This window comes from Ranitomeya imitator, chromosome 1 (genome assembly GCF_032444005.1).
Source record: "Ranitomeya imitator isolate aRanImi1 chromosome 1, aRanImi1.pri, whole genome shotgun sequence".
Lineage (NCBI taxonomy): Eukaryota > Metazoa > Chordata > Amphibia > Anura > Dendrobatidae > Ranitomeya > Ranitomeya imitator.
Window position 1 is genome coordinate 926,063,977 of NC_091282.1, and position 26,419 is coordinate 926,090,395.

The 26,419-nt window shown below is 42.8% G+C and overlaps 1 protein-coding gene across 1 annotated transcript in view; it reads left to right on the forward strand.

Moving 5' to 3' along the window:
• Positions 1-26,419, forward strand: part of GRID2 (glutamate ionotropic receptor delta type subunit 2) — a 2,297,645-nt gene that overhangs the window by 1,200,115 nt on the left and 1,071,111 nt on the right. Inside the window, exon 5 of the mRNA XM_069743575.1 lies at positions 15,917-15,970. Within this exon, the coding sequence (XP_069599676.1) occupies positions 15,917-15,970 (54 nt within the window). The remainder of the gene's footprint in view (positions 1-15,916; positions 15,971-26,419) is intronic.

Below are 26,419 nucleotides of genomic sequence, written 5' to 3' on the forward strand. Positions count from 1 at the left end.
GTCAGGGCTCTGGCTGGACCAGTCAAGAATGCTCACATAGTTGTTTTGAAGCCACTCATCACCCTTTTCGTTGGAAGGTGAACCTTCAGCCAAGTCTGAGGTCCAGAGCACTTTGGAAGAGGTTTTCGTCCAGGATATCTCTGTACTTGGCCACATTCATGTTTCCTTCAATGGCAACCAGTTATCCTCCCCTTGCAGCTGAAAAACACCCCCATAGCATGATGCTGCCTCCACCATGTTTCACTGTTGGGATTGTATTGGACAGGTGATGAGCTCTGACGCGCCCTGGTACTAACCGGGAACCTTCCTTCCTTAGATTCAGCCTTCCAGGACCTTGCGGTGACGTCGCGGCTTGTGATTGGCCACGCGGCTGCCCATGTGACCGCTCGCGCGACCGATCACAAGCCGCGACGTCACCGTGACGTCACCGAAGGTCCTGGAAGGGCTGATTCTTAGGAAGGAAGGCTGCCGGAAAGAAGCAGGGCGCGTCCGAGGGTGAGTATATTCCTATTAGGTATATACTCACCCTCGGACGCGCCCTGCTTCTTTCCGGCAGCCTTCCTTCCTAAGAATCAGCCCTTCCAGGACCTTCGGTGACGTCGCGGTGACGTCGCGGCTTGTGATCGGTCACGCGAGCGGTCACATGGGCGGCCGCGCGGCCAATCACAAGCCGTGGCGTCACCGCGACGTCAACGCAAGGTCCTGGAAGGCTGATTCTAAGGAAGGAAGGTTCCCGGTTAGTACCAGGGCGCGTCAGAGGGTAAGTATAGCGATATTTTTTATTTTAATTCTTTATTTTACACTTAAATCTGAATTCCGATACCAATTCCCGATATCTTAAACATATCGGGAATCGGTATCGGAATTCCGATTCTAGATTCAAAAGATCGCCGACTTCATGGCCGACCCCACACATGAAACCCGACCTTGCCAAAAGTCCGCGACTTTTGAATATTTTCGACCCGTTTCGCTCAACCCTACTTATAACCATGTGATATTTCAGTTTTTCTTTATAATAAATATGCAAAAACGTCTTCATTTCTTAATGGGGTGCAGAGTGTACATTAATGAGAAAAAAAATGAACTTTTTTGAATTTACCAAATGGCTGCAATGAAACAATGAGTGAAAACGGGTCTGAATACTTTCTGTACCCACTGTATATGTGGTTATTCTGCATACAATAATGTATTTTGTAAAAAACCTAAGATGCATTGCATATTATATTATTAGGTGTCAGTGCGCTTATAAAATAGTTGCAAGTGAGATAATACTTTCAATGCCATATTTTTCCCAGTGAAATAGATTTAAATAGAATTAACGCTAATGACATAGCAGGAAGTTAGCTTATTAAAAATTCCAGGTCGTGAACGACAAAGAATTACACAAGTAACTTTAGCTTGTTTTTGCTCAATAGGTTCTGACAACTACTCACATCTGCTGTTTTCAGTTTAAGATATCCTGAAGATCAGTATTGATCAGCAGTAATTATGATAAATGAATTGTTGTGCATAACCATCCGTATTACTAATGCAAATAAATACACTGCCTTCTCCACAATAGATTATTGCAGATGCTTCCCACAGTTTTATTCCAGTGATTAGTCTCTCAGCCTGAAGCACATATAATCCTTCTTCATAAAATATTTGTCACATATTGGCATATTGTAATGCAGTAGCAACAGCAAAGCATTTCATACCTTTAAATATGATATAGCGCTTCCAATATTTTGGAAGGATAATAAAAAGCTGCATCATTAAGGAATGTAATTAAATTCCTTAGAGAAATAGAAGTCATATCGTAGAGTTTCTGTGCAACTTGTTTTATTATAATCAATGTCATCTATATCAATATCATCCATGTTATTTCAATGGTACAAAACCTGCTATATAAACTACATTTATATTAGGTTAAATGCAAGTTGCCCAAAATAATGTTAATTGATGTTATCAATATGAAAATGAGAAAACAATGTAACAAGAACAAACTGCAAAAGTAAAGTCACTTGTAAATTGGCCGAAATAGATCCCACGGAGATGGTGACAACATTCACTATAACGTATTTTTCTGACTATAAGATGCATTTTTGTTCCCCAAATTTTTGGGGAAAGTGGGGGGTGCGTCTTATAATCTGAATCTGTGTGCTGTGCTGTAGAGGAGGGGGAGCAGCTCTGGAGTGGTGTCAGGGGGCAGAAGTGGGCTGGCTGTGGGCTGCAGAGACAGCAGGAGGTCCTGTGCTCCCGCTCATTTTATCCTCATGTAATATTCACTGAAGCCGCGCCGAGCTGGTTGACAGGGGAGCAGCGAATATTACATGTGCCTGCATCTCCCCCCTCCCATCATGGATATGGCCCCATCACTCTTATATGCCCCCCCTGTGCTGCTGGCAGGCACATGATAAAATAACAAACACTCAACTCACCTTCTGATGATAGCTCGGTGCTCACAGCTCCTTTGTTGTGCTTCCTGTGTCTGTGCTGACATCTGATCATGTGATCAGCACAGCACAGTGATGACATCACTGTGTGCCCAGGTCACATGATCCGATGCCTGGGAAACAAGAAGCACATTCGAGGAGCTGTCAGCATGGAGCCATCATCTGAAGGTGAGTTAAATGTTTGTTATTTTATCATGTGTCTTCCAGCAGCACAGGCGGGGCATTGGTCTGCCAGCAGCACAGGAGGGCATGTGTCTTCCAGCAGCACAGGGGGGGCATGTGTCTTCCAGCAGCACAAGGGGGCAAGTCTGCCAGCAGCACAGGGGGGCATGTGTCTTCCAGCAGCACAGGGGGGGCATGTGCCAGCACAAGGATGGGGCTTATATAGATACCAGGATAAGGGACATATGATTTGAAAGACGGACACTGGTATGATAAGACAGATCCTCATTTAACATAAAAAAAGATTTTTTTCTCTTTTTCTTCACCAAATTTGTGGGTGCGTCTTATGGTCCGGTGCGTCTTATAGTCTGGAAAATATGGTACTTCTATCGGAACTATGACAGCATGTTGCAAAAGGATCACATTTTAGATATTGCAGTGGGGCAATTCTATATTATAATTGTGGCAATTGCTACATTAAAAGTCTTTTGCAGATAAATTATCATATTGTAACCAAGTCCTTCAGTTATATATTTTGTATGAATACTATTGGGTGCATTATTTGCAACACCATATGATAATATAAAGTAATTGAAGCACGTAGACAAAACTGATGTTGGCAACGATTGGCTGCATGACTGCGGGTTTCACATACATAAACCATGCGTTAGCACATTGTGATCAATGAATACATGAACTCCTCTATTGCTGTAAAGGTAAAAAACGCAAGGTAGTCAGTTAGGACTGATCAAACAGCTCAAAAGCTATCCAACAAGGTCAATATGTACATAAATATGAATCGACCCTATCACTAAAGTCTTACCTTTCCAATTAAAATGTCTGAAAAGAATGTGTAGATAAGGATTGTGGAGAAACGGGGTCAGTGGATGCTCTCGTCTGCTGGCGCGGCTGTCTTTAGCAAGACTGCATGGACCAGGGCTCATACCACTGAACGCCCACTCTATCAGTACACTGCACAGACAACACAGGGTTATGGTAAAATAGTGTGGCAATACTTTATTGAACCACAACACACAATAGCAAACAGGACAATCTCAGCAATTACCCCAACATAGTGCACATTACAGGGTCTTACTCTTCCATTGTCTCACCGAGATAATGGTAGATGTTATATCAGAGTTCCCAGGATCGCTATTCCACCTGTGATATACACACAGAGAAGAGGTAACAACAAGCGTAGGGAGATGACAGAGAACAGTCCATTGAGTCCGTACAAGGTCAAAAGCCAGTTGACCCGAGAGTCACCACCTGGCTTATCTGACTATCTCCATGGAACCAGGCGACCAGCGTGTCCCAAACCAGGCTTTCTCTAAACATATCCATGGTTCAGAGATGGTAACTGGATCAGATCTGTGTCCTTCCAACCGGAGCTGAAAACCCCTAGTTTGTTTTCTATAGAATCATAGATCAATGTCCCTTGTGATGGTGCCATGATGAATTGACTGCAGTCCTTTCTCTTGTCTGTTGGGTGGTTTGCAGAATATCTGGCTGGTAGCTCTGTGTTACTTCAGTGTCCCATGATGTGATCTCTGAGTCTTTTTTATACCCCAGACATGTAAGCTATTTTTAGAATTACCCAGTGTCCATCAGTCCAACATCAAGATAAGGTAAACAATGGTGATGGGATCAAGAAGCACTATTAGCATATCAGCACACATCAATAAACAAAGCTTAACACACCCTATGTACAGTCACTATTACAGACTAAGCGACGCTCCAGCGATATAGACAACAATCTGACCAAAACTAGATCGCTGGAGCGTCACTGTTTAGGTCGCTGTAGAGATGTCAAACAAAGCAACTCCAGAACAATAATGCAGGAGCGATCCAGTGACGTAACGGCGACTCACTTATCATTCACGCTCCATGTAAAAACGTTGCTGGCGTCGTTGCTTTTGATGTCAAACACGACAATACACACCGATCTAGCGACCAAATAAAGTTCTGGACTTCTAGCTCCGACCAGCGATATAACAGCGGGATCCAGATCACTGCTGCATGTCAAACACAACGAGATCGCTGTCCAGGACGCTGCAACATCACAGATTGTTGTCATTCTCGTTGCAAAGTTGCTGAGTGTGACGGTACCTTTACACAGTATGTTAGAGAGTATATTAGTTGGCAAGTCTGTCTTCTTGACCCACCAGACATAAACACTTAAATTCACAAGCCAACATACAGATAAAAAGCCAGTTATTTTGGTTTGCAAAAACATGGTTGTCTGGGAAATTTAGATACAATCTGGTTTCTTCACAAGGATGATGAGCCCTTAGAGGACCACACACCCGTATACTATAAAAAAGCAGAAAAATAGGAGCCGCACACCTTTAGAATTAAATTAATTTGCAGGTGCACAGCACTTCATATATAACTATGTATGTTACTTGTTTGTAGACACAAAGGTCCGATTCATCAAGACAGGTGCGCGCCTCTAAATGTCTCAGATGAGCTGCCTTTGAGTGCTCTCACTACAAATCTTACTGCAGTCTATACTTGGTAAGAGAGATACACCCCACTTGTCTAGCCCCAGCTACACCTAGTTTAGGTGGAAATCTGAATTAACACCAAAAGAAACTAATTTGCGCAGCATTGTGTTGAGAATTTTGTTGACTTCAACATTTTAATGCCAGCTTTCTGCATAAAAGCTTTGATAAATCGGGGCCTAAGGATTGCTTATAAAACGAAATATGTAGACAAGGTAATTTTAGGATAAATACAGTGGAATGTAAAAGTTTTGTCACCACTGGTTAAAATTACTCTTATTGTGAACAGTTAATCAAGTTGAACATGAAATTATATCTAAAAGGGCGTAAGTTTAAAGATAACACCTTTCCTTTGTATTTTAGGCAAAAAAATTAATATTTATAGTTATTATTTCATTTTAAAGATTACAAATAGCCAGTAGCACAGAGAAAACAAAATATAAAAGATAACTTTAATTTCAACCTTTTAAAAACTACCCATTAAAAACTGTGTTCAAGTGTGAAATCCACGGGCACTTGACTATACATGTCCAATCGGACCAGACACCATAGGAATCCTGAATACAAATAAACAGGACCCTATCTGATATGATTATGACCAGTTCCAATTTTAAACCACATTAAGATTAGATATCAAATCATATGCATTTCTAGACTGTATGATAAAGGTCTTTTTGTCATGTGCGACATTTAAGTTAGGAAAATCACAGTCTCTATGTGGACTAGCTCATTTGGGTAGATACACACATACCCACTCACCCATTAATTATTCCACTGCTCACACACGCCATGAGTCCTCTTCCACGTGTGTCGAAAAGATGGCTGCTATGTTTCCGGTTCATAACCCGGATGCCACCATGCTCGCGTTGCCGACGCACCATGGTTACCGCCCGGCCGCTCACGCATGCGTTCCTCCACGTGTAACGGAAGAACGACTATTGTGCTTCCGGTCCGTGTCCCGGAAGTCACTATCCTGGCATCCCGGACTCACCATGGTTACTGTGCCCCGTAACCATGTGATGTGCGTTTCAGAAAATGGCCACTACATTTCCGGTTTGCGTTTTGGAAGTTAATTCCGGGACGCAACTTGCGTTCCACTTCAATCTCTATTGCGGCCATTAAAGATGACGTTGCATCGCCCATTCTTTATGTATGGGGACTTTTTAAATAGCAGGGAATTACGCATGCATTGCAAAAATGCATCAAAACGCATGCAAAAAAAGCATGCGTTTTTTCTCTGCATGCGTTGTATTGCAGAAATGCAACATGTAGTAATTTTAGCGGTGTTTTTTTGCCGCAAAAAAACGCATGTGTTTTTTTGCCGCAAAAAAACGTATTGATGTCTATGTAAACGCATGCATTTTTAAGCACATGCGTTTTTATAGAAAAACACAAGAATACACACTGATAAGCCACCCCTAAACCCTAACCCTAACCCTAGGGATCCTAACCCTAACCCTAATGGTTAGGGTTAGGATCCCTAGGGTTAGGGTTAGAGTTTGGGTTAGGGTTAGAGTTTGTGTTAGGGTTAGGGTTAAAGTTTGTGTGTTAGGGTTAGGGTTAGAGCTTGCGTTTTAGGGTTAGGGTTAGAGTTTGTGTTTTAGGGTTAGGATTAGGGTTAGGGTTAGAGTTCGTGTTAGAGTTTGTTAGAGTTTGTGTTAGGGTTAGATTTTGGGTTAGGGTTAGAGTTTGGGTTAGGGTTAGAGTTTGTGTTTTAGGGTTAGGGTTAGAGTTTGTGTTTTATGGTTAGGGTTAGAGTTTGTGTTAGGGTTAGGGTTAGAGTTTGGGTTAGGGTGAGGGTTAGAGTTTGTGTTAGAGTTTGTGTTAGGGTTAGGGTTAGAGTTTGGGTTAGGGTTAGGGTTAGAGTATGTGTTTTAGGGTTAGGGTAAGGGTTAGAGTTTTTGTTTTAGGGTTAGGGTTAGGCTTAGGGTTAGGATCCCTGGGGTTACTAGGGATCCTAACCCTAAAACTAGGTATTTTTGTTTATAGTGGGTTTTCTAGTTGATTTTGATGATTGACAGCTGTCACACACTTCTCATCATGCGTTTCACAAACGCAAACGCAGGAAAAAACACTTGTAAACACGTCAAAATGCCACATTTGCGTTAAAACATGCAAAAACACATGCGCCAAAAAACGCAGCATTTAAACGCGTTTTTGCACCAAATGCGTTTGCGTTTAAAACGCTGCAGATCAAAACGCAAGTGTGAAACCAGCCTAATATAGTCCGGGTCACTATCTTTCATAAGCATTTTATTATAATCTTATGGTGTATAACTCCTCTCTCTATAGCTTATAGGTAGATATATATTCTAAATGTAAGTGTAATTCCCTGCTATTTAAAAAGTCCCCATACATAAAGAATGGGCGATGCAATGTCATCTTTAATGGCCGCAATAGAGATTGAAGTGGAACGCAAGTTGCGTCCCGGAATTAACTTCCGGAACGCAAACCGGAAATGTAGCGGCCATTTTCTGAGACGCACATCACATGGTTACGGGGCACAGTAACCATGGTGAGTCCGGGACGCCAGGATAGTGACTTCCGGGGCACGGACCGGAAGCACAATAGTCATTCTTCCGCTACACGTGGAGGAACGCATGCGTGAGCGGCCGGGCGGTAACCATGGTGAGTCGGCAACGCGAGCATGGTGGCATCCGGGTTATGAACCGGAAACATAGCGGCCATCTTTTCGACACACGTGGAAGAGGACTCATGGCATGTGTGAGCAGTGGAATAATTAATGGGTGAGTCATCATGATTGGAGGGATCCATCATAATAGATTTATTGACCAATGAGTAAGAAGCCTATTTAAATGAGCGGCTCGGGCGGGGTGGTATGACCACCAAAAGCCCGTGAGCTAGAGAGGAGGAACTGCTGTTTTTTTCTCTAAGCTAACTATGTACCCTAACGTAGTGTGAGGTCCCCTGAAGAGTCTACACATTGACAAAACGCGTTGGGACGTACAGGGATGGTTAGGGCTATTTGACAAAAGGGTCAGCTGTGGATTGCCCTTGTAGGGGCGGGATTAACTTGGGGTCAGGGCCGCAATAGCCAATACAGGGCACAACAGGGCAAGAGGACCTCATCTCTCCCAGCTTGCAGAGCAGTTACTTGGAAAGGAAGAACCATTGATCGTCACCAGAGCTGCTAATGGGTGAGAGCTTTCCAATTTACCTGCTTTGTGTGTAAAAATTGTGGGTATGTGTGTATCTACCCAAATGAGCTAGTCCACATAGAGACTGTGATTTTTGTAACTTAAATGTTGCACATGACAAAAAGACCTTTATCATACAGTCTAGAAATGCATATGATTTGATATCTAATCTTAATGTGGTTTAAAATTGGAACTGGTCATAATCATATCAGATAGGGTCCTGTTTTGTATTCAGGATTCCTATGGTGTCTGGTCTGATTGGACATGTATAGTCAAGTGCCCGTGGATTTCGCACTTGAACACAGTTTTTAATGGGTAGTTTTTAAAAGGTTGAAATAAAAGTTATCTTTTATATTTTGTTTTCTCTGTGTTACTGGCTATTTGAATTACAGATATTCTTGGGAAACGTTGTCCCTGTGCTGCTTTTCTTGATAAAGATTAGAAATAGGAAAATGGGCAGATGCAAACGTTTGGGCACCCTTGGAGATTTGAATGCTCAGATATTTTTGACAAACATTTCAGACCTTAATTAGCCTGATAGAGTTATGGCTTGTTCACTGTTATTGTTAAAGGAAATGTGTCATCTTCAACTTTAGGTCTTTTATAGATCATTTCATCTTGAACTTGCTTATCTATTTCCAATAAGAGTAATTTTAACCAGGGGTGCCAACACTTTTACATGCAACTGCAGATGTACAATATGTATTCCTCTATGTGTTGAAGCATTCCTGTTGGTCTAGCCATGATAATGGTAGTTTAAAGGGAACATGAAACCAAAATAAAAAACTGTATTCTCTGGCAGTCATAATAGTATTTTGCACTTAAATGCCATTTTAAACATGTGCAGTCGTCTAAATGGAAGTTTGGCTGCAGGGAGAAAATGAAGGTTTATTCTACCTGCAGTCACTTATTTACATCCATCATGACTTTGCTGGTGAACTGAGCAGTCATCTGCAAATTACCACAATGGTAATCAGAATTTTTGTTTTATGGGATATTTCTATCAGTTTACCTTTAAACAGGTGTAAAAAAAATATTTGTTTGTTGTTCTTCTGCATCTGATACTATCTTGTATATTACAAGAAATTGGATCTTGTTACATGTGCAGATGAGGGATTCCCACCTTAACTTCCAGATTCAGTACTATACAGAATTGTAAATTATAGGAAGCTGGTTCTTGTCACTCTCTTAACATTGTATGCATTGTGTAACATCTCCACAGACCCTATATGCCTTATGATAGTCCATAACTCCTTATACAAATTATAATGGCCTCCATAGTTACCTACATACTGTATGCTGGCCCCAGATCTCCCTTTATACAGTGCTCCTATAAACCTCATATTCACAGTGTGATGGCGGTACAGTACAATCACCTATATATAAAGCCAGGACACCCCCCTTCTTCTCTTCCGGCATGCCTAACATTTGGCACGGGAAGCATGAAGTGACCCTGCCACCAATGTAACACAAAAGTAAAAAGAGTCATGAAGTCAAGAGGTTATTTTGGAATATATAAGGTAGAAGTTTCATTAATTAGTCTTCCCATATTTGAAAAGTAAATAAATAAAAAATCTGATGTCATATAGAATAAATATGGAATAAAGCACAGTTTAAATAATATAAAGCACAACAATGAAAATTTTAATAGAATTAATGCACATAAATAAAAACATAGTTAAAATAAAAAGATTCACAGCAAGAACAATCTAAAAACTCCAATGAAGTCCTACTGACAGTTGTCATAGAAATATAATGGTAAAGATTAACTAGATTAATCAACACATATCAGCGTGAAGAGACATTTTATATATCTGTTTTACTGCTTTTCCTTTACATAATGGAGAACAGTTTCCTTCAATTTTTTTTTTGCTATTAGGCCGACTTTTCTATTTGTACTCAAGTAAATTCTTTGGTATAGCTTTCCAAAAGTGTTCTGTTGGCAGGTTACCAGGTAAATACCTGAAGAATACAATAGAATAATAAACAACAGATAAGATGTTAGGGTTGGTGAAATGCACCAAAAAATATAATAATTAGGTGCGTTTGCAACCCAAGGTCCTCCGTGCGGAGATGGAAACTGCAGCTAACCAATGGTGGTAGAACACCAAATACACGCGGTTTATACATCACCCGGTGTGAACAGTGGTGAACTCTGTTGCTCAACAGAGTCGCAGCTAACTAAATACAATAACGCTGTTCCCTGTTAGGCTACGCTCACATTTGCGGTGTTGGGCGCAGCGTTGTCGACGCATACCGATGCATGCGTCATGTGCCCCTATCTTTAACATGGGGGGCACATGGACATGCGCCGGTATGCGTTGTATTGCGTTTTATGAAGCATGCGTCAATTTAACGCACCAGACAGGGCGCGGACGACGCTACTTGTAGCATTTTCCCTGCGCCAAAATTCATGAACATTAGTACTTTATGACAATGCATGTGTCAAAAATGCAGCGTTGTGTAATGCGTTGTTGGTTGTGTCGACGACGCTGCGCCCAACAACGCAAATGTGAATGTAGCCTTAGCTGTCACAGGGCACAGCAGATTTAGCGCAAGTGAAGTCACAAGACTCAGCCCCTAGGAAGCGGGGGTTAGAGTCAGACAGGACCTACTCTGTGCACAGCATCACACTGTCGATGCCACTATTCGGTGCAGCCTCTACAGATTATGTGCAAGTGCAGTCTCTAGACTCAGCCCCTAGAGCGTGGGGAATACAGTCTGATTGGAACCACTTGGCACGGCATTGCACTGGCAATATCTCTACTTGGTGCTGTCTCTAACTCCAATCACCCCATACATATACAAAACCAGAGGGTAGTGGATCATTAGGAGCTTGCACCAGAGACATTCACACATGAACACACTTCACATGTTCGACTATACTAGAGCACGGAAGTGCAGCCGTGAGTTCCTTTTATAGATGCCAGTCTCCAAGGACCTTGCTAGAGAGCCAATCTGGACTCATTTGAGGACCTGGGCATGAGACATTGGACCACCAATGAGTGGTCGTCTCACGGGCATGCTCAGAAAGGAAAAAGCTGGACTTAGTCCCAGGAACATCTGCTCACTGCTGTCTAATGCTGGTTGCTATTGCTGTACTTGTAGAGGCAGCAGCAACCAGACGCACAGCTCGAGTCTGAGCAAGATGCTGGGGCCAACGTCTCTGCTGAGCAGTATCCTCTGTGGCCAAGATTGAATTGGGGGCCACAGAAGACAAGGCTTGGGATTCCTCCTGTGCAGTGGGAGAATCCCGACACCTAACATTACCCCCCTCCTTGGGCCCCCTCTTCTCTGGGCCTCACCACGCTTGAAAGCCGCAATAAGCTGATGAGCCTGAATGTGGTCAATAGGCTCCCAGGTCTAATCCTCTGGACCATGACCCCTGCAGTCCACAAGATAAAATTTTTTGCCGCGTACCACCTTCGAACAGACAATGAGCAGTGAGACTATGGAACTCTCTGCCGTATGATATTGTAATGAGTGAATCATTACTTAAATTTAAGAGGGGACTGGATACATTTCTAGAAAAGTATAATGTTACAGGGTATATACACTAGATTCCTTGATAGGGCGTTGATCCAGGGAACTAGTCTGATTGCCGTATGTGGAGTCGGGAAGGAATTTTTTTCCCCAAGGTGGAGCTTACTCTGGATCAACATGTTAGGGCATGTTAGGTTAGGTTATGGGTTGAACTAGATGGACTTATAGTCTTCCTTCAACCTTAATAACTATGTAACTATATATGTAATGGCATTCACCTCAAAATCATACACAGACAAGCCTGATGTCCCAGCAGATGACTCAGAAAACAGGGACATGTGAACGGGTTTTAAGATGGAAATGTAGAAGGTGTCAGTGATATCCACGTGCGGAGGTAGGGCCAGGTGATAAACCACAGGGTTAACCAGTTCCAGGACCTTGAAGGAACATGTGAAGCAGGGAGCAAACTTACTGGACTCAACGCATAGCCTGATGTTACGGGCATAGAGCCACACTAAGTCGCCAGGAGCAAAGGTTGGAGCAGGACGCCGATGCGCATTGGCAGAGACCCTCGTTCTCTCCTTAGAGGCCCAGATGGCATCCTGCATGCGGTCCCTAATGCCACGGGCCTCCAACACCCAGTCTGCCACCCTATTGTCGGTGGACGACACAGTCATGGGCACAGGAACATGCACATGTTGGTAGCAGTTAAGGAGGAAAGGAGACTGCCCTATGGAATCAGCAACAGTATTGTTTAGCAGAAACTCCGCCCATGGTAGCAAGGATGCCCAGTCATCCTGCCTGGCAGAGACAAAATGTTGCAGATACGTGACCAGGGTCTGATTGGCCCTCTCTACCAACCCGTTCGTCTTGGGGTGGTAGGCAGAAGAGAGGTTCAACTCAATAGTGAGCAGATGACAAAGCTCTCTCAAAAACTGAGGCACGAACTGGGGGCCCAGGTCACAGACTATTTTGTCAGGCATACCGTGCAGGCAAAAAATGTGCTTATTAAAAAGCGCTGCCAAAGCCCGTGCCGATGGTATCCACGGAAGAGGTACCAAGTGCACCATCTTGGAGAAATGGTCGGTTACCACCCAGATAACAGTACAGCTTTTGGATTTCAGTAATCCCACAAAGTCTATCCCGACCACCTCTCAGGGCCTATCCACCATCGGCTGGGGATACAATAAACCCATGGGCCAATGCTGGGAAGACTGATTTTTGGCGCAAGAGACACATGCCCGAATGTAGTCTCCTACATCTCATGCCATATGCGACAACCAATATGACCTCGCCAGAAGCTCAAATGTCCTCTTGGTCCCGAAATGTCCCCCTACCCTGGATTAATAAGCCCATGAGAGAACCTCTAGTCACAGCTTAGGTGGAACAAAAGTCTTGCTGGAAGCAAAAACTCTAGTGAAACCGGAGCTACGGTTCTCAAACTGTCAGATGGGACAATAAGCTGAGGCTCCTCTCACTCCACAGATAAGACTATGGAATGCGAGAGAGCGTCGGCACATGAATTATTCTCCCCGGAAAGAAAATGGAGGGTAAAATTAAGCCAGGAGAAGAATAGGGACCATCTGGCTGGGCAGAGTTCAACCGCTGGGCCATTAGAAAATAAAGGAGGTTCTTGTGGTCGGTGTATACTTGGAAGGGGTAGCGAGCGCCCTCTAGTAGATGTCTCCACTCTGAAAAGGCCAGCTGCATATCAAGCAACTCCCTGTCCCAGATGGAATAATTCCTCTCCTCCAGTGTGAAGGTCTTAGAGAACAAAAAACAGAGATGTTTTTTACTTTGAGCATCCTTCTTAAAGAGGACAGCTCCAGTACCGACTTAAGAAGCATCCACCTCCATAATAAATGGCTTAGGAACATCTGGCCGATGTAGAATGGGAGTGCAAGTGAAGTGGGAGCTAAAGGCCTTGAAGACCTCCTCCGACCACAAGATGGGATTAGCTCCTTCCTTGGTGAGGGCTACCAGAGGAGCTACCAAAGTTGAGAAGTGGAGAATGAACTGGCGATAGTAATTAATGAACCCCATAAAAGTGCTGCACCGCTTTAAGAGAATGGGGTTCTTTCCAGTTCATCACAGATTCCAGCTTGGCAAGATCCATGGCCAATCCCTGGGCCAAGATGAAATAGCCCATAAAAGGCAGGGACTCCTGCTCAAGCATACACTTCTCAAGCTTTGCATAGACAGAATTAGTCCGTAGGAGGTAAAAGACTTTGCAGACATCTCTCCAAAAGGAATCAATATCTTGAGAGTAGTTGAGAATATCATCCAGATAGAATACGACCAAGGTGGATAACAGTTCCTGGAAGATGTTATTAACAAAGTCTTGAAATACGGCTTGGGCATTACAAAGCCCGATGGGCATCACCAGGTACTCATAGTGACCATCCCTAGTGTTAAATGTCATATTCCACTCTTCCCTCTCACGGATTTGTATCAGGTTATAAGTGCCCCGCAGATCCACTTTAGTAAATACCTTCAATCCCCACAAACTATCAAAGAGTTTAGAAATAATAGGTAGAGAATATTTATTTTTGATGGTTATAGCATTAAGAACCCTGTAGTCAATGCATGGACCTGCTTCAGAGCGCTAAGGAACCGCCAAACACTCTGCACCACATGATCATCGCACTCCCACAGTGGCATAGCTCACTCCAACACCCTGTCTGACAAGAGTGAAATTAGAAACCCCACTCTAGCCCACTCTGAGGGGAAACGTGCAGCCAGCAGCTCAAGATGTATCGCAGACTGGTTCATGAATCCCCTACATGACTTTCTATTGCCTGTAAACTTATCAGGCAGTGGGAGTCGGGTTAAAGTCAAAACAGGGATGGCAGTGGACATACGTGATGCAGCTTCACTAGCTGCCTGAGCTGCCACCGCTGTAACATCCACAGCTGAAATTCTACGCTCGAGAGCAGACAACCTGCCCTCCAGCTGCTGGATGTACCGCTGCAGATGCTGCTCATCCGCCATTACTAGCCAGACCCTGGCGCTAGTATAATTTTAGGGTTGGCAGAATGCACCAAATAAAAGTCCTCTGTGCAGATATGGAAACTGCAGCTAAGAAATGGCGGACACTATACGGCGGTAGAACCCCAAACACACGCGGGTTAAACATCACCCATTGTGAACAGCAGCGAACTCTGCTGCTCCACAGAGTCACAACTATCTAAATGCACAGCAGATTTAGCGCGAGTGAAGTCACAAGACTCAGCCCCTAGGAAGAGGTGGTTAGAGTCATCCTGAGGTTAATCACTTCAAAGTAACTTCATGGTAAAGATGGCATTCAAAATGAGTTGTTTTTTTTGTGGGGGCTTCTCCTCACCCTACTTTTTGCAATGTTTATGTATATTTAAATGTGTGACAAAGATTTTCAACCTAATCTGGAAGCTGGACTTTTTCTCCTTCAGCATGCCTATCTGAATGCCATGAAGTAGCATGGTTCTAGGCCTCCCCATTATCTGGATCAACAGGGAAAAAGTAAGCTAGTATTTTATATCCTTTGTCAATGTACATGACAAAGACCTTTAGGAGGGTGAAAATTAGTATGTGGTCATTGATATGGGGTCTATCTCTTCCTGAAGAAGAATCTGAAACTTTGAAAAGAGTAGAAATGAATATAAACCACTATTAATATATTAATATTTATCTCAGACTGACATGTCACCCCATTCAGCAGCATGGAGGATCTCCACAAAAACTCCCCTTGATACGAAAGATATAGTTTAATTTTTATTTTAAAAAAATAGCTTCCAAGGATGAAGTGAGGCTAAAGAAATATGTTTTTCCAATTTGTACATTTACAGTGCATCGTTTTAGTACATGAAGTAATAAAACACGTTCAACTTTTTCAATATTTTTGCATTAGCGTATTTGTAATGAATGATCATATAACAGATTTTCATTTCAATAAAGGGCTATTAGTGAAGGGCTATTTGATGTATGTGCTTAAAATGGTTCCATCACCACTGATGTACATTTTTCAGCATCTAATTAAGAAGAAAGATGAATACATGACCAAATACTGTGAAGGTTATCAGCTTAAATCTAAATGACAAAGCCATGGCAGAGAAATTCTTTTGACTGTTTTTTTGCATGATTGAATGCACCCTGCTTATACTGTGTGCTGACTCATATGCATTGTTTTCTTTTGCAGGTCGTTGAGACTAATTTGGTTGCCTTTGACTGTCACTGGATCATTATAAATGAGGTAATTGGCGTTTTAATGTTATTGTAATATGTTAATCCTATTTTTATACAGCATGGCATTCTTAAAGTGAGTGCAACATTGCAAAGCATATTTAACGTTGAGTTTTCAGAATTGCAACAAAATAATTGACCGATAAATTAAGAGGTGAACTTTCAATGTAATAAAAAAAGTGTAACCAGCCTTCTGGGTAGCTTTATTCTCTTAAAAGTATACTAATGAAAATTGAAAGAAATCAAATGTAACTATATTATAGGAGACGGCTCAACAAAGGTTGTCCCTGATATAATCCTATTTTCAAAAATGCTCAATTTATAAGCGAGCTTAATTTATGAAATAGAAAAAAAGAGCAAATAAATCAAAACTGACATCTCTTGTACAAATGCTTCCCATGTTTTCTATGGATACCAATCTTGCCTATAATAGTGAATGGGGTTGGTCAAATTTCCTTGATATTTGCAAAATCATGGAAATATGTTCGCTCTTGATCTGCATGTCGGATTAAAATCAACAATGAACAATGAAAATCAATAAGTCTGCGAAAGAATCAGGCTATACTTGGACACCACCTGAGTATGGCGTGGTTTTCTTAAGGTACCTTCAAACATAATGATTTCATTAACGATATCATTGCAACGTCACGCTTTTTGTGACGTAGCAATGATCCCGCTAACGATCTCGTTATGTGTGACAGCAACCAACGATCAGGCCCCTGCTGGGAGATCGTTGGTTGTTGGGGAATGATCAGGGCCTTTTTTTGGTCGCTGATCACCCGCTATCATTGCTGGATCGGCGTGTGTGACGCCGATCCAGCGATGTGTTCACTTGTAACCAGGGTAAATATCGGGTTGCTAAGCGCAGGGCCGCGCTTAGTAACCCGATATTTACCCTGGTTACCATTGTAAAAGTTAAAAAAAAAACAGTACATACTCACATTCCGATGTCTGTCACGTCCCCCGCCATCAGCTTCCCTGCACTGACTGTCAGCGCCGGCCGTAAAGCAGAGCACAGCGGTGACGTCACCGCTGTGCTCTGCTTTACGGCTGGCCCTGACACAGTCAGTGCAGGGAAGCTGATGGCGGGGGACGTGACAGACATCGGAATGTGAGTATGTAGTGTTTTTTTTACTTTTACAATGGTAACCAGGATAAATATCGGGTTACCCGGGTTACCCGGGGCCTTCGGCATCGTTGAAGACAGTTTCAACGATGCCGAAGTCTTTTCCCTGATCGTTGGTCGCTGGAGAGAGCTGTCTGTGTGACAGCTCCCCAGCGACCACACAACGACTTACCAACGATCACGGCCAGGTCGTATCGCTGGTCATGATCATTGGTAAGTTGTTTAGTGTAACAGTACCTTTAGACTGATAGATAGGATAAGTAAACCGATGCAAAAATACTGCACTAGACAGGATCTTAATCAAAAAGACATCTTTATTAAATACATATATGATAATAAAAAATATATTGCATAGACCAGATGGGAAATTCAAAGAGGTGACAACTACACCGGGGGCCGCAGGTAAGAGGAGAGACAATATTGCCTTAATAACAAGCATGCATCCTTTTGACGAACATGGTGTGCTGTATAATGACATATATGGCGTAAATACTACAACGCTGGCGAAAAAAACTCATCCAGCTCCACAACCTAGCTACTATCAGGACAAGAGATATAAATAGTAATGGCAACGTTACCTCAGACCTGCGGCGCCAACACCCCTACGCGCGTTTCGGCGTGCATGCCTTCTTCCGGGGGAAGGCACCCGGAAGAAGGCACGCACGCTGAAACGCGCGTAGGGGTGTTGGCGCCGCAGGTCTGAGGTAACGTTGCCATTACTATTTATATCTCTTGTCCTGATAGTAGCTAGGTTGTGGAGCTGGATGAGTTTTTTTCTCCAGCGTTGTAGTATTTACGCCATATATGGCATTATACAGCACACCATGTTCGTCAATAGGATGCATGCTTGTTATTAAGGCAATATTGTCTCTCCTCTTACCTGCGGCCCCCGGTGTAGTTGTCACCTCTTTGAATTTCCCATCTGGTCTATGCAATATATTTTTTATTATCATATATGTATTTAATAAAGATGTCTTTTTGATTAAGATCCTGTCTAGTGCAGTATTTTTGTATCGGTTTATCTATTATAACTGCATGGGATTTCTGTTTCAGTAATTCCCTGCATGGGCACAGTTGTACTAGTTTGACATGCTGTGTATTGTGATCTGTATTGGTTTATAGATAGGATAAGGTAGAGAATCTTTTTTTTCATATATGAGAAAAAACACAAAAAATCAGACCAAAGTCTTATAAAATTCTAATGAAAATCTGATGAAACTCTGGGGAAAATCACTGATGAAAGTTATTTTTTTTTACTATGCATGAAAAAAAACTATTCACTATTATAGGTTTGAGTGCTATCTGAAAAAAACATGGAAAACACTCATGCAAGAAAATCTGACTTGTAAATGAAGCCTTACATTGAACGGGCTGCAATGTTGTTGATGCCAGAGATGGTTGGCATTGTCACTGTACGATTAATAGGATCGAGTATTCCACAGATTGCCTATCAGAGATGGTAATCGTAAACAGATTGCCAATAACCCAACAAATTAGGAAAAAGATCTACAGGTGAAATGATCTTTAGATTGCTTAACAAAATAATTGTTCTCTGCATCATCCTGTGTAAACAGGACCTGTACTGCTAGAGCAATGATAGCATATGAGCAGAGAGCAATCTACTACTGTTTATTCTGTGTACATGGGAGATGTGTTCAACCTATCTACAAAATAAGCACTGATCAGGTGTTTGTTTAACTGCATGTAAGTTATATTCACAGTGCCTACATCTTTCTCCCTTCAGTGACTACACGTGATACTATTGTAATACTGTAAAAAATGTGTTTGTGTTGAGGAGAGAGGTATAATCATCATGGATAGATCATGTACAGTATGGTCCCCTAATTCATAGTTGATCTCTGACCCAATCCCTGACCCTATAGATATTGTATGGTCTCTTTCTCCCTTCTGTATAGTCATTTACCTTTTCTATAATGCTCCAGATTTGTGTCTGAGCTACCGACCGAGCTGAACTAATAAACCCAGTCCTTATATATGGCTAGCATGAGTTACTGCATTAAGGTGTTGCCACGACAATGCTATGCTATACCCCCTCTCTGACGGGGAGGTTACAACATGTGATAGATGACACTAAGCAAGGGATGTCACCTAGGGTCTCATTAAATGGAGGTTTCTGGGGGAGTGTTGATTGATGCACGATCCATATTTATTATTATGCAGCATCCTTCCCTATTCTGGCGTATCACTGAGCGTATCAGGGGAAATTGTTCCCATGGGGACACGCGACGCACTAGGCATCATAGGGACTCGTGAGTGTTCCACCACCAGGAAGTGATGTCAGACGCCGGGCACATTTGAAACTGATTTAAGTTTCATTCACTGTAAAATGGTGATACTTTCAGGCAAAAAAATATTTTTGTATAAACACACAAACAACTAATTATTATGGATAGGTCAAAAAAGTGCCCTATATAACGGATTATCTTGAACTTTATTAATTAATTAATATTGGCAACTTCTGAGTTGGAGCAGAGGCTTGTGCTTACCTAAACAGGATTCAATTTGCAAGCTAACTGAAGAAAAAGGACTGAAGGAAAACATTAGTAACTAGAATGTACTTACAAAAGTCATTACAATGTGTAAATTAATTGATAGTAATGGTAAGATAAGATAAAAGTGATATGTGTGCCATTTCCCAATGACCTTCTGAGAGTCCTAGAAAGATGAGTCTAGAAGTTAAGCAATGTCAGGGTTTTGTTTAGCTGTGTTTTGAGATAACAGCAGTGTTCATATCCTTACAAGGTTCCTTACAAGGTTCTTTCCGAACACATTGGCATTGTTGCAGGCGAGAAGTGGTGGGTTTGATTCTTGGCTGCAGCTCATTTGACTAAAGAATGAATATAGAACAATCTGGGATGATTAAAAGACAGAGCCAAAGGCTGCTTAAGTGACACTTCTTACATGGCAGTGAAGGTGACTGTGTCTTTTCTTGAACTGAGGGACCGAGCAAGTCCAAGTAAGCAAAATATCTGCAGACTTTAGTTCCACAATTTGCAACAGAGACTGTGACCTCTTGGCTGACTCTTGCAATTGCAGTATCAGCATAAAGTACTTAAAATCAGTAAGGAAACAAATGGTATGTCAGGGTGTACTTATTCTCTTCACTGGCTCAGTGATTTACTTCTATTTCATGCTGTTTTTTACTGTTTCATTGAGCCAAACCAGAAAGTGATGTATAGATTCTACTGTTTAATTATATTTGCCAGCCAAAGGATTATAATCTGTTTGTGGCTTATATAAAGTTTAAAGGGCCTGTGTATGCTTATAGCAATGGTTTTGTATAATACAACTATAAAGTGACTATGCATGTCAAAATTATCACAAAGATAGGTTTCCGTTAAAAAACAGCGAAATATAATAATGTTTTTCACAACAATGCAACATAATTTGAAGACTGCTGTATATAGTTGAAATATCCTTTTGGACTGTAATATATAAGAAATCTAAATATTTGATTGCAAGCTAAACAAGGACATAAACATTGCAAAAATGTTGCATTGTATCAAATCAAATTTAAAGGGAATCTGTCAGTTGGATCTTCCTTCTTAAATGGTCCATATGGGCATGCAAGTCATAGGAAACTGAATAAAATGATACCTTGGTATCTGCAATCTGATATCTATTCTTTATCAAGATAAATCCAAGCTTCTCTTATATGTAAACAAGCTGTTCCAGGCTGCAAATGAGCTTTACAGGTTATGGGGTAGATAGTGATCTCCATGGGAAACTTATTTTATATGGAGAGGGAGTTAACAATGCGATATGTAAAGGTTACCAGTGTTACCAGTGTGATGTGTAATGGCCATTCTTTGCTCTCCTGATCTCAATGCAGAGCTGTGGGTGATTATAACTGACACATCTGCAGATTCCTCTCAGCTGCTCTTCCATCTTACAGGCTTCAATTGTTAGGGTTGGTGGATTGCACTAAATAAAATATAAATAAATATAAATTAAATTGCAATCACAACCCAGGGCCTACTGTGCAGAGATGCATAACTGCTGCTAGTGAGAACAATGTCAGAACAAAGCAGCGAGCGTTAACCTTAATCAGAATTTGTTAACTCCACACAGTATGACAGTACGCAAAGTATCTGAGCGGTACTGCACACAATATGCTGAGTACTATACCCTGTTAAATGTCACAGGGAAGACAGCACGTGGGTTGCGCTCGCTCTGCAACTAAACTGTTTCAAATTGCACACAAGAATCATGACACAGTCATTACACTGGCCACCCATCCACTCCAGAATCCAGTACAAAACTACTACCCTCATCCACAAAGCACTCCATGGCTCTGCACCACCCTACATCTCCTCTCTGGTCTCAGTCTACCACCCTAACCGTGCCCTCCGCTCTGCTAATGACCTCAGGTTAGCATCCTCAATAATGAGAACCTCCCACTCCTGTCTCCAAGACTTTACACATGCTGCGCCGATTCTTTGGAATGCACTACCTAGGTTAATACGATTAATCCCCAATCCCCACAGTTTTAAGCGTGCCCTAAAAACTCATTTGTTCAGATTGGCCTACCGCCTCAACACATTAACCTAATGATCCCTGTGTGACCTGTCATAAAAAAAAAAAAAAAACATAATCAGGTTCCTCGTATCATGTTCTCATACACTTTATGCAGTTAATATTAGCCCTCTGTGTCTGTACTGTTACATACTTAGGCAGTTAACTGGTTTATGCAGATTTACATGAACACCCAAGCCTTACACCAGTGTTCCCCAAGTCCGGTCCTCAAGAGCCACCAACAGGTCATGTTTTCAGGATTTCCTTAGTATTGCACAGGTGATAATTGCATCACCTGGACAGGCAAGCATTCAATGACCTGTGCATTACTAAGGAAATCCTGAAAACATGACCTGTTGGTGGCTCTTGAGGACCGGACTTGGGGAACACTGCCTTACACTATGGCTGGTCCGAATAACTAATGCAATTGTTACCATCCACCTCTCGTGTCTCCCCTTTTCCTCATAGTTTGTAAGCTTGCGAGCAGGGCCCTCACTCCTCTTGGTATCTATTTTGAACTGTGATTTCTGTTATGCTTTAATGTCTATTGTCTGTACAAGTCCCCTCTATAATTTGTAAAGTGCAGCAGAATATGTTGGCGCTATATAAATAAAATTATTATTATTTATTATTAAGAATAAAGCAGATGCAGAGCCAAAGGAAAGAGCAAATGTGACACTAGGTTCAAAGCCCTGACACTTTCCCTGAGAGGTGTAGCCTGGGGGTTGGACTTGCTCTATAACTGAGCTGTGCTAACCGCACACATGATGGAAACACATGCTAAGCCAAGGGTAGCTACCCAGTCCTAACCCTACCTGCCAATGTAAGAACTCTCAATGTATAGAGCGTCTTGTGCAAACAGAGTGGTAGAGTATCAGCTCACAAACACCACACATAAATGATACTAGCATGCCCGCGTGCGCCGCTGAGAGCCTTTAAAACCTTAGGCTCCTACCCAAACCCTCACTCCCAGCCAGCCGTGGCATTGCCAGCAGGCCAATCCGGAGCCATCCCATCACCGGAGCAGCTAACGCCCGACCACCACATCACAGACATGCTCAGTAAGGTGATCTCTGGACTTAGGCTCCAGATTGGAGGGCTGCACCAGAATATCACTGGTTCCCATAGACTTGGCAGGAGAGCAAGCAGCAACCAAGCATACACCAGGAGCCTGAGCAAGATGCTAGAAACGACATCTATGCTGACCAGCACCTGCCTTGGCCTGAGCTGAATGGGATACCACATCACCAGGCAATGCTTGGGATCTATCTTGCGCAGTGGGAACATCCCGATGTCTAACATTACCCCCTGCTAGCATCCCCTTGTGACGTTCACCATGCTCGAGGCCACAATAGCTGGGGGGCACGAATGTGCTCAATAGGTTCCCAGGTCCTATCCTCATGTCCATGACCCTTCCAGTCGAGCAAAGCATTTTTTTGCAGCGCACCACCTTGGACCTGACAAAAGCGTTAACTTCAAAATCGTCTGAGGACGTATACAAATTCCCCACAAGAGTCCCAGAAAACCGAGTCATAAACACAGGTTTTAGCAGAGACACATGAAAGGTGTCGGTGATGTTCAAATGCAGTGGAAGACTGAGGCGATAAACTATAGGATTCACCTGCTCAAGGACCTTGAAAGGACCTAGGTAGCAAGGAGCAAATTTTGTGGACTATACATGCAGCTTGATGCTACGAGTAGGGTTTATCGATCACCCTAAAAATCGAATCGGAAAGGATTGGTTGGATCACACTTGGAAATCGGTGATCGGGAATTCCGATTTCCGATCCTTATTGAAGCCAATGGGGATAAAAAATCGTAATTACTAAAACACCTATTTTACATTGTGGTGTTTTCTAAATGACTAAAAATGCCAAAATAGCATGTAGAATTGGTAATCGGAGGCAGCGGAGCCAGAGAAATCAAATAATAATGGGCACAAGAACTGTTTTTAGTACTGTATGAATAGCGGTTATAATGGAGTACATTTGGTCTACGGGTCAAAATAATAATGTAATGCTTGGCAAACTCTTTGGAATTTACTTTTTATTCATTCATTTCAATTTATTCTTCAACGATGGGCACGGCGTTGTAGATACCATTATCATGCCTGTGGATCTCCCAGACCAAGGTGCCTGCTTTGCTCTTTTTTCCACTAAGATCAAGGGCAAAAATGGTTCTTAAATGATTGTCTGTCGCTTCTGCTGCAATCTATGCCTGAGATGCAGGGAGGCCATACACTGGACCCAGCGGGGAAAATCACAAAATTCACTATAGTTACTGATTACCTGAAATCACACCAACATCTTTCTGACCCATGTCACACACGAAAAGATGCTCGAAGGCTCTAGTCTACAGCTAACACCAAAATGTTGAAGAGATCTAAAACTGCGCACCACAATCCAAAATAGAGTGCGCTGTAGCAAGAGTCCTGCCTACATTTTTGTCTGCACATCATTCCGCAGGAGCATCATTGATGCCATGTTTGCTGTTCCTTTCTCAGGGTACAATAGATGGTACCGAGTTCTACCCAATTTTTTTTGTGTTACCTTTCATCCTTCTTTTTTAAATAGCTCATTCTGATAGCTTTTTTAAGAAAATGTGTTTATTGTTAAAAAAAAAATAATAATTTTGCTTGCCATCTTCCTCTGTTGTGTCTGAGTAGGTTTGCATGTAAGAACTTTGCATGGTTTAGTGACATTTGAAAAATACACCTTCCGGGAGGCCTATCTCAGGGGAATCTCACCGGGAGGGGTTCGCATTCAGCTTGCCCGGCAGCAGCAGGGAGTCTCCAGGGGTACCACGAGGAGGAATGGACTCACCCCCGGACACTGTTTCATCTTTTTCTGCTTAGACCTATTTTTTTCTTCTTCTGCATTTTATCATTCTGCTTATTCTTATTCTGCTTATTCTTTTTTTCCTGGTCTTATGGTATCCGGTTCTTCTGGTTCTTGTGCTTTGGGCACTGGTGCTTCTGGTTCTTCCATTTCCTAAACCTTTGCTTCATCTTCTTCTTTCTCTTGTTTTCTTTTTCTTCTGTGTCTTCTTCCTCTTTTACCGGTTCTTCTTCTGCTTCTTCTTCCTCTGGTTTTTCTTTCTCTGGTTCCGGTTCTTCTTCTTCCTCTGGTTCTTCTTCCTCTGGTTCCGGTTCTTCTTCTTCCTCTGGTTCCAGTTCATCTTCCTCTGGTTCTTCTTCCTGTTGTTCCAATTCTTCTTCTTCTGGTTTTTCCGGTTCTTCTTCTTCCTCTTGTTCTTCTTCCTCTGGTTCCGGGTCTTCATCTGGTTGTTCTTTGTCTGGTTCTTCTTCTTCTAGTTCTTCTTGTTCTTCTTCTTTTGGTACTTGTATTTATAGTTGTAATTTGTGAAGCATGTGGTTCAGGTGCACGGAGGAACAGCAAGAAGTACCAGTGTCAGAAAGCACATTCGTGGACCAGCTGATGTTAATGGAACCCGGATACACAGTAGAAGGAACCTGTGGCAAATACATTATCGAGAACCAGCTGGTGGTTCTGGGACTCTGTTATTAAGCAGAAGATATAAGTGCCATGGGCACTAGCGAGAACCATCTGGTGATGCTGGAACCCTGCTACTAAGCAGACGGTATAAGTGCCATTGCCACTAGAGAGAACCATCTGTTGCTGCTGGAACCCTGTTACTAAGCAGAAGGTATAAGTGCAATTGGCACTAGCGAGAACCATCTGGTGCTGCTGGAACCCTGATACTAAGCAGAAGGTATAAGTGCCATTAGCACTACCGAGAACCATCTGGCAGTTCTGGAACTCGTACTGGACTGCAGGGTTAACATATGTTACTAACCCCAAAATAAAGGACAGCTTCTGTTACTGGAACCCGGAGCCACAGCAGGAGCCGCCTGGATTACCTGCACTCTGGAGACCCAGCTAACTCTACTGGGGCATGGAGCAGAAGCAGATCAAGTTGTGCATCTCCCCAATTACCATTCTACATTACCGGAACCCGGAACAAAGCTAGGAGGCAACTGTCCTGCCGGCTCTCTTAAGAACCAGCTAACAGAGGAAACAATGCAGGGCAACAGCGGGTGGTGCTGAGGCCCAGGGGTACAGGATTCATTGTAGGTGGACAGCAGAATTTGAATTGCCAGTAGCACAGCCAGAGTCCAGCTTGCATTGCTGAACCCCGACAACATGGCAGCGGGTGTTCACTGTGCTATGTGCAGTTCTGAGCAGCAGCTAGCGGTGCTGAGGCCCAGGCAGACAGGATTCATTGTAGGTGGACAGGAGAATTTGAATTGCCAATAGCATAGCCAGAGTCCAGCTTGCGTTGCTGAACCCCGACAACACGGCAGCAGGTGTTCACTGTGCTACTGACACTTCTAAGCAACAGCTGACGGTGCTGAAGCCCAGTTTGGCTGATCAATCTAGTGGTGCCAGAGGGCCAAGTGTGGACCTGGAGACTGTTGCCAGACATGTGTTTATTCAGTATCATCTGGCACAGGGCTTGCAAAGTCTGGCGAGATCCAGGCCTGGTTCATCTTTATAAAAGTTAGGTGGTCAACGTTATCAGTGGATAGGCGCGAATGTTGGTCTGTTAGGACTCCACCAGCGGCGCTAAAGACACGTTCCGATAACACACTAGCAGCTGGGCAGGCCAGCACTGTCATGATTCCAATGGCAGGGAATCACAAAAGGACAAGCACCAACGAGCTCTAGGGTGATGGAACCTGAGCTGACCGCGACCCTAAACCTGAACACACAAATAACAATAGCCGGGGAACGTGCCTACGTTGATCCTAGACGTCTCGCACCAGCCGAAGATCTA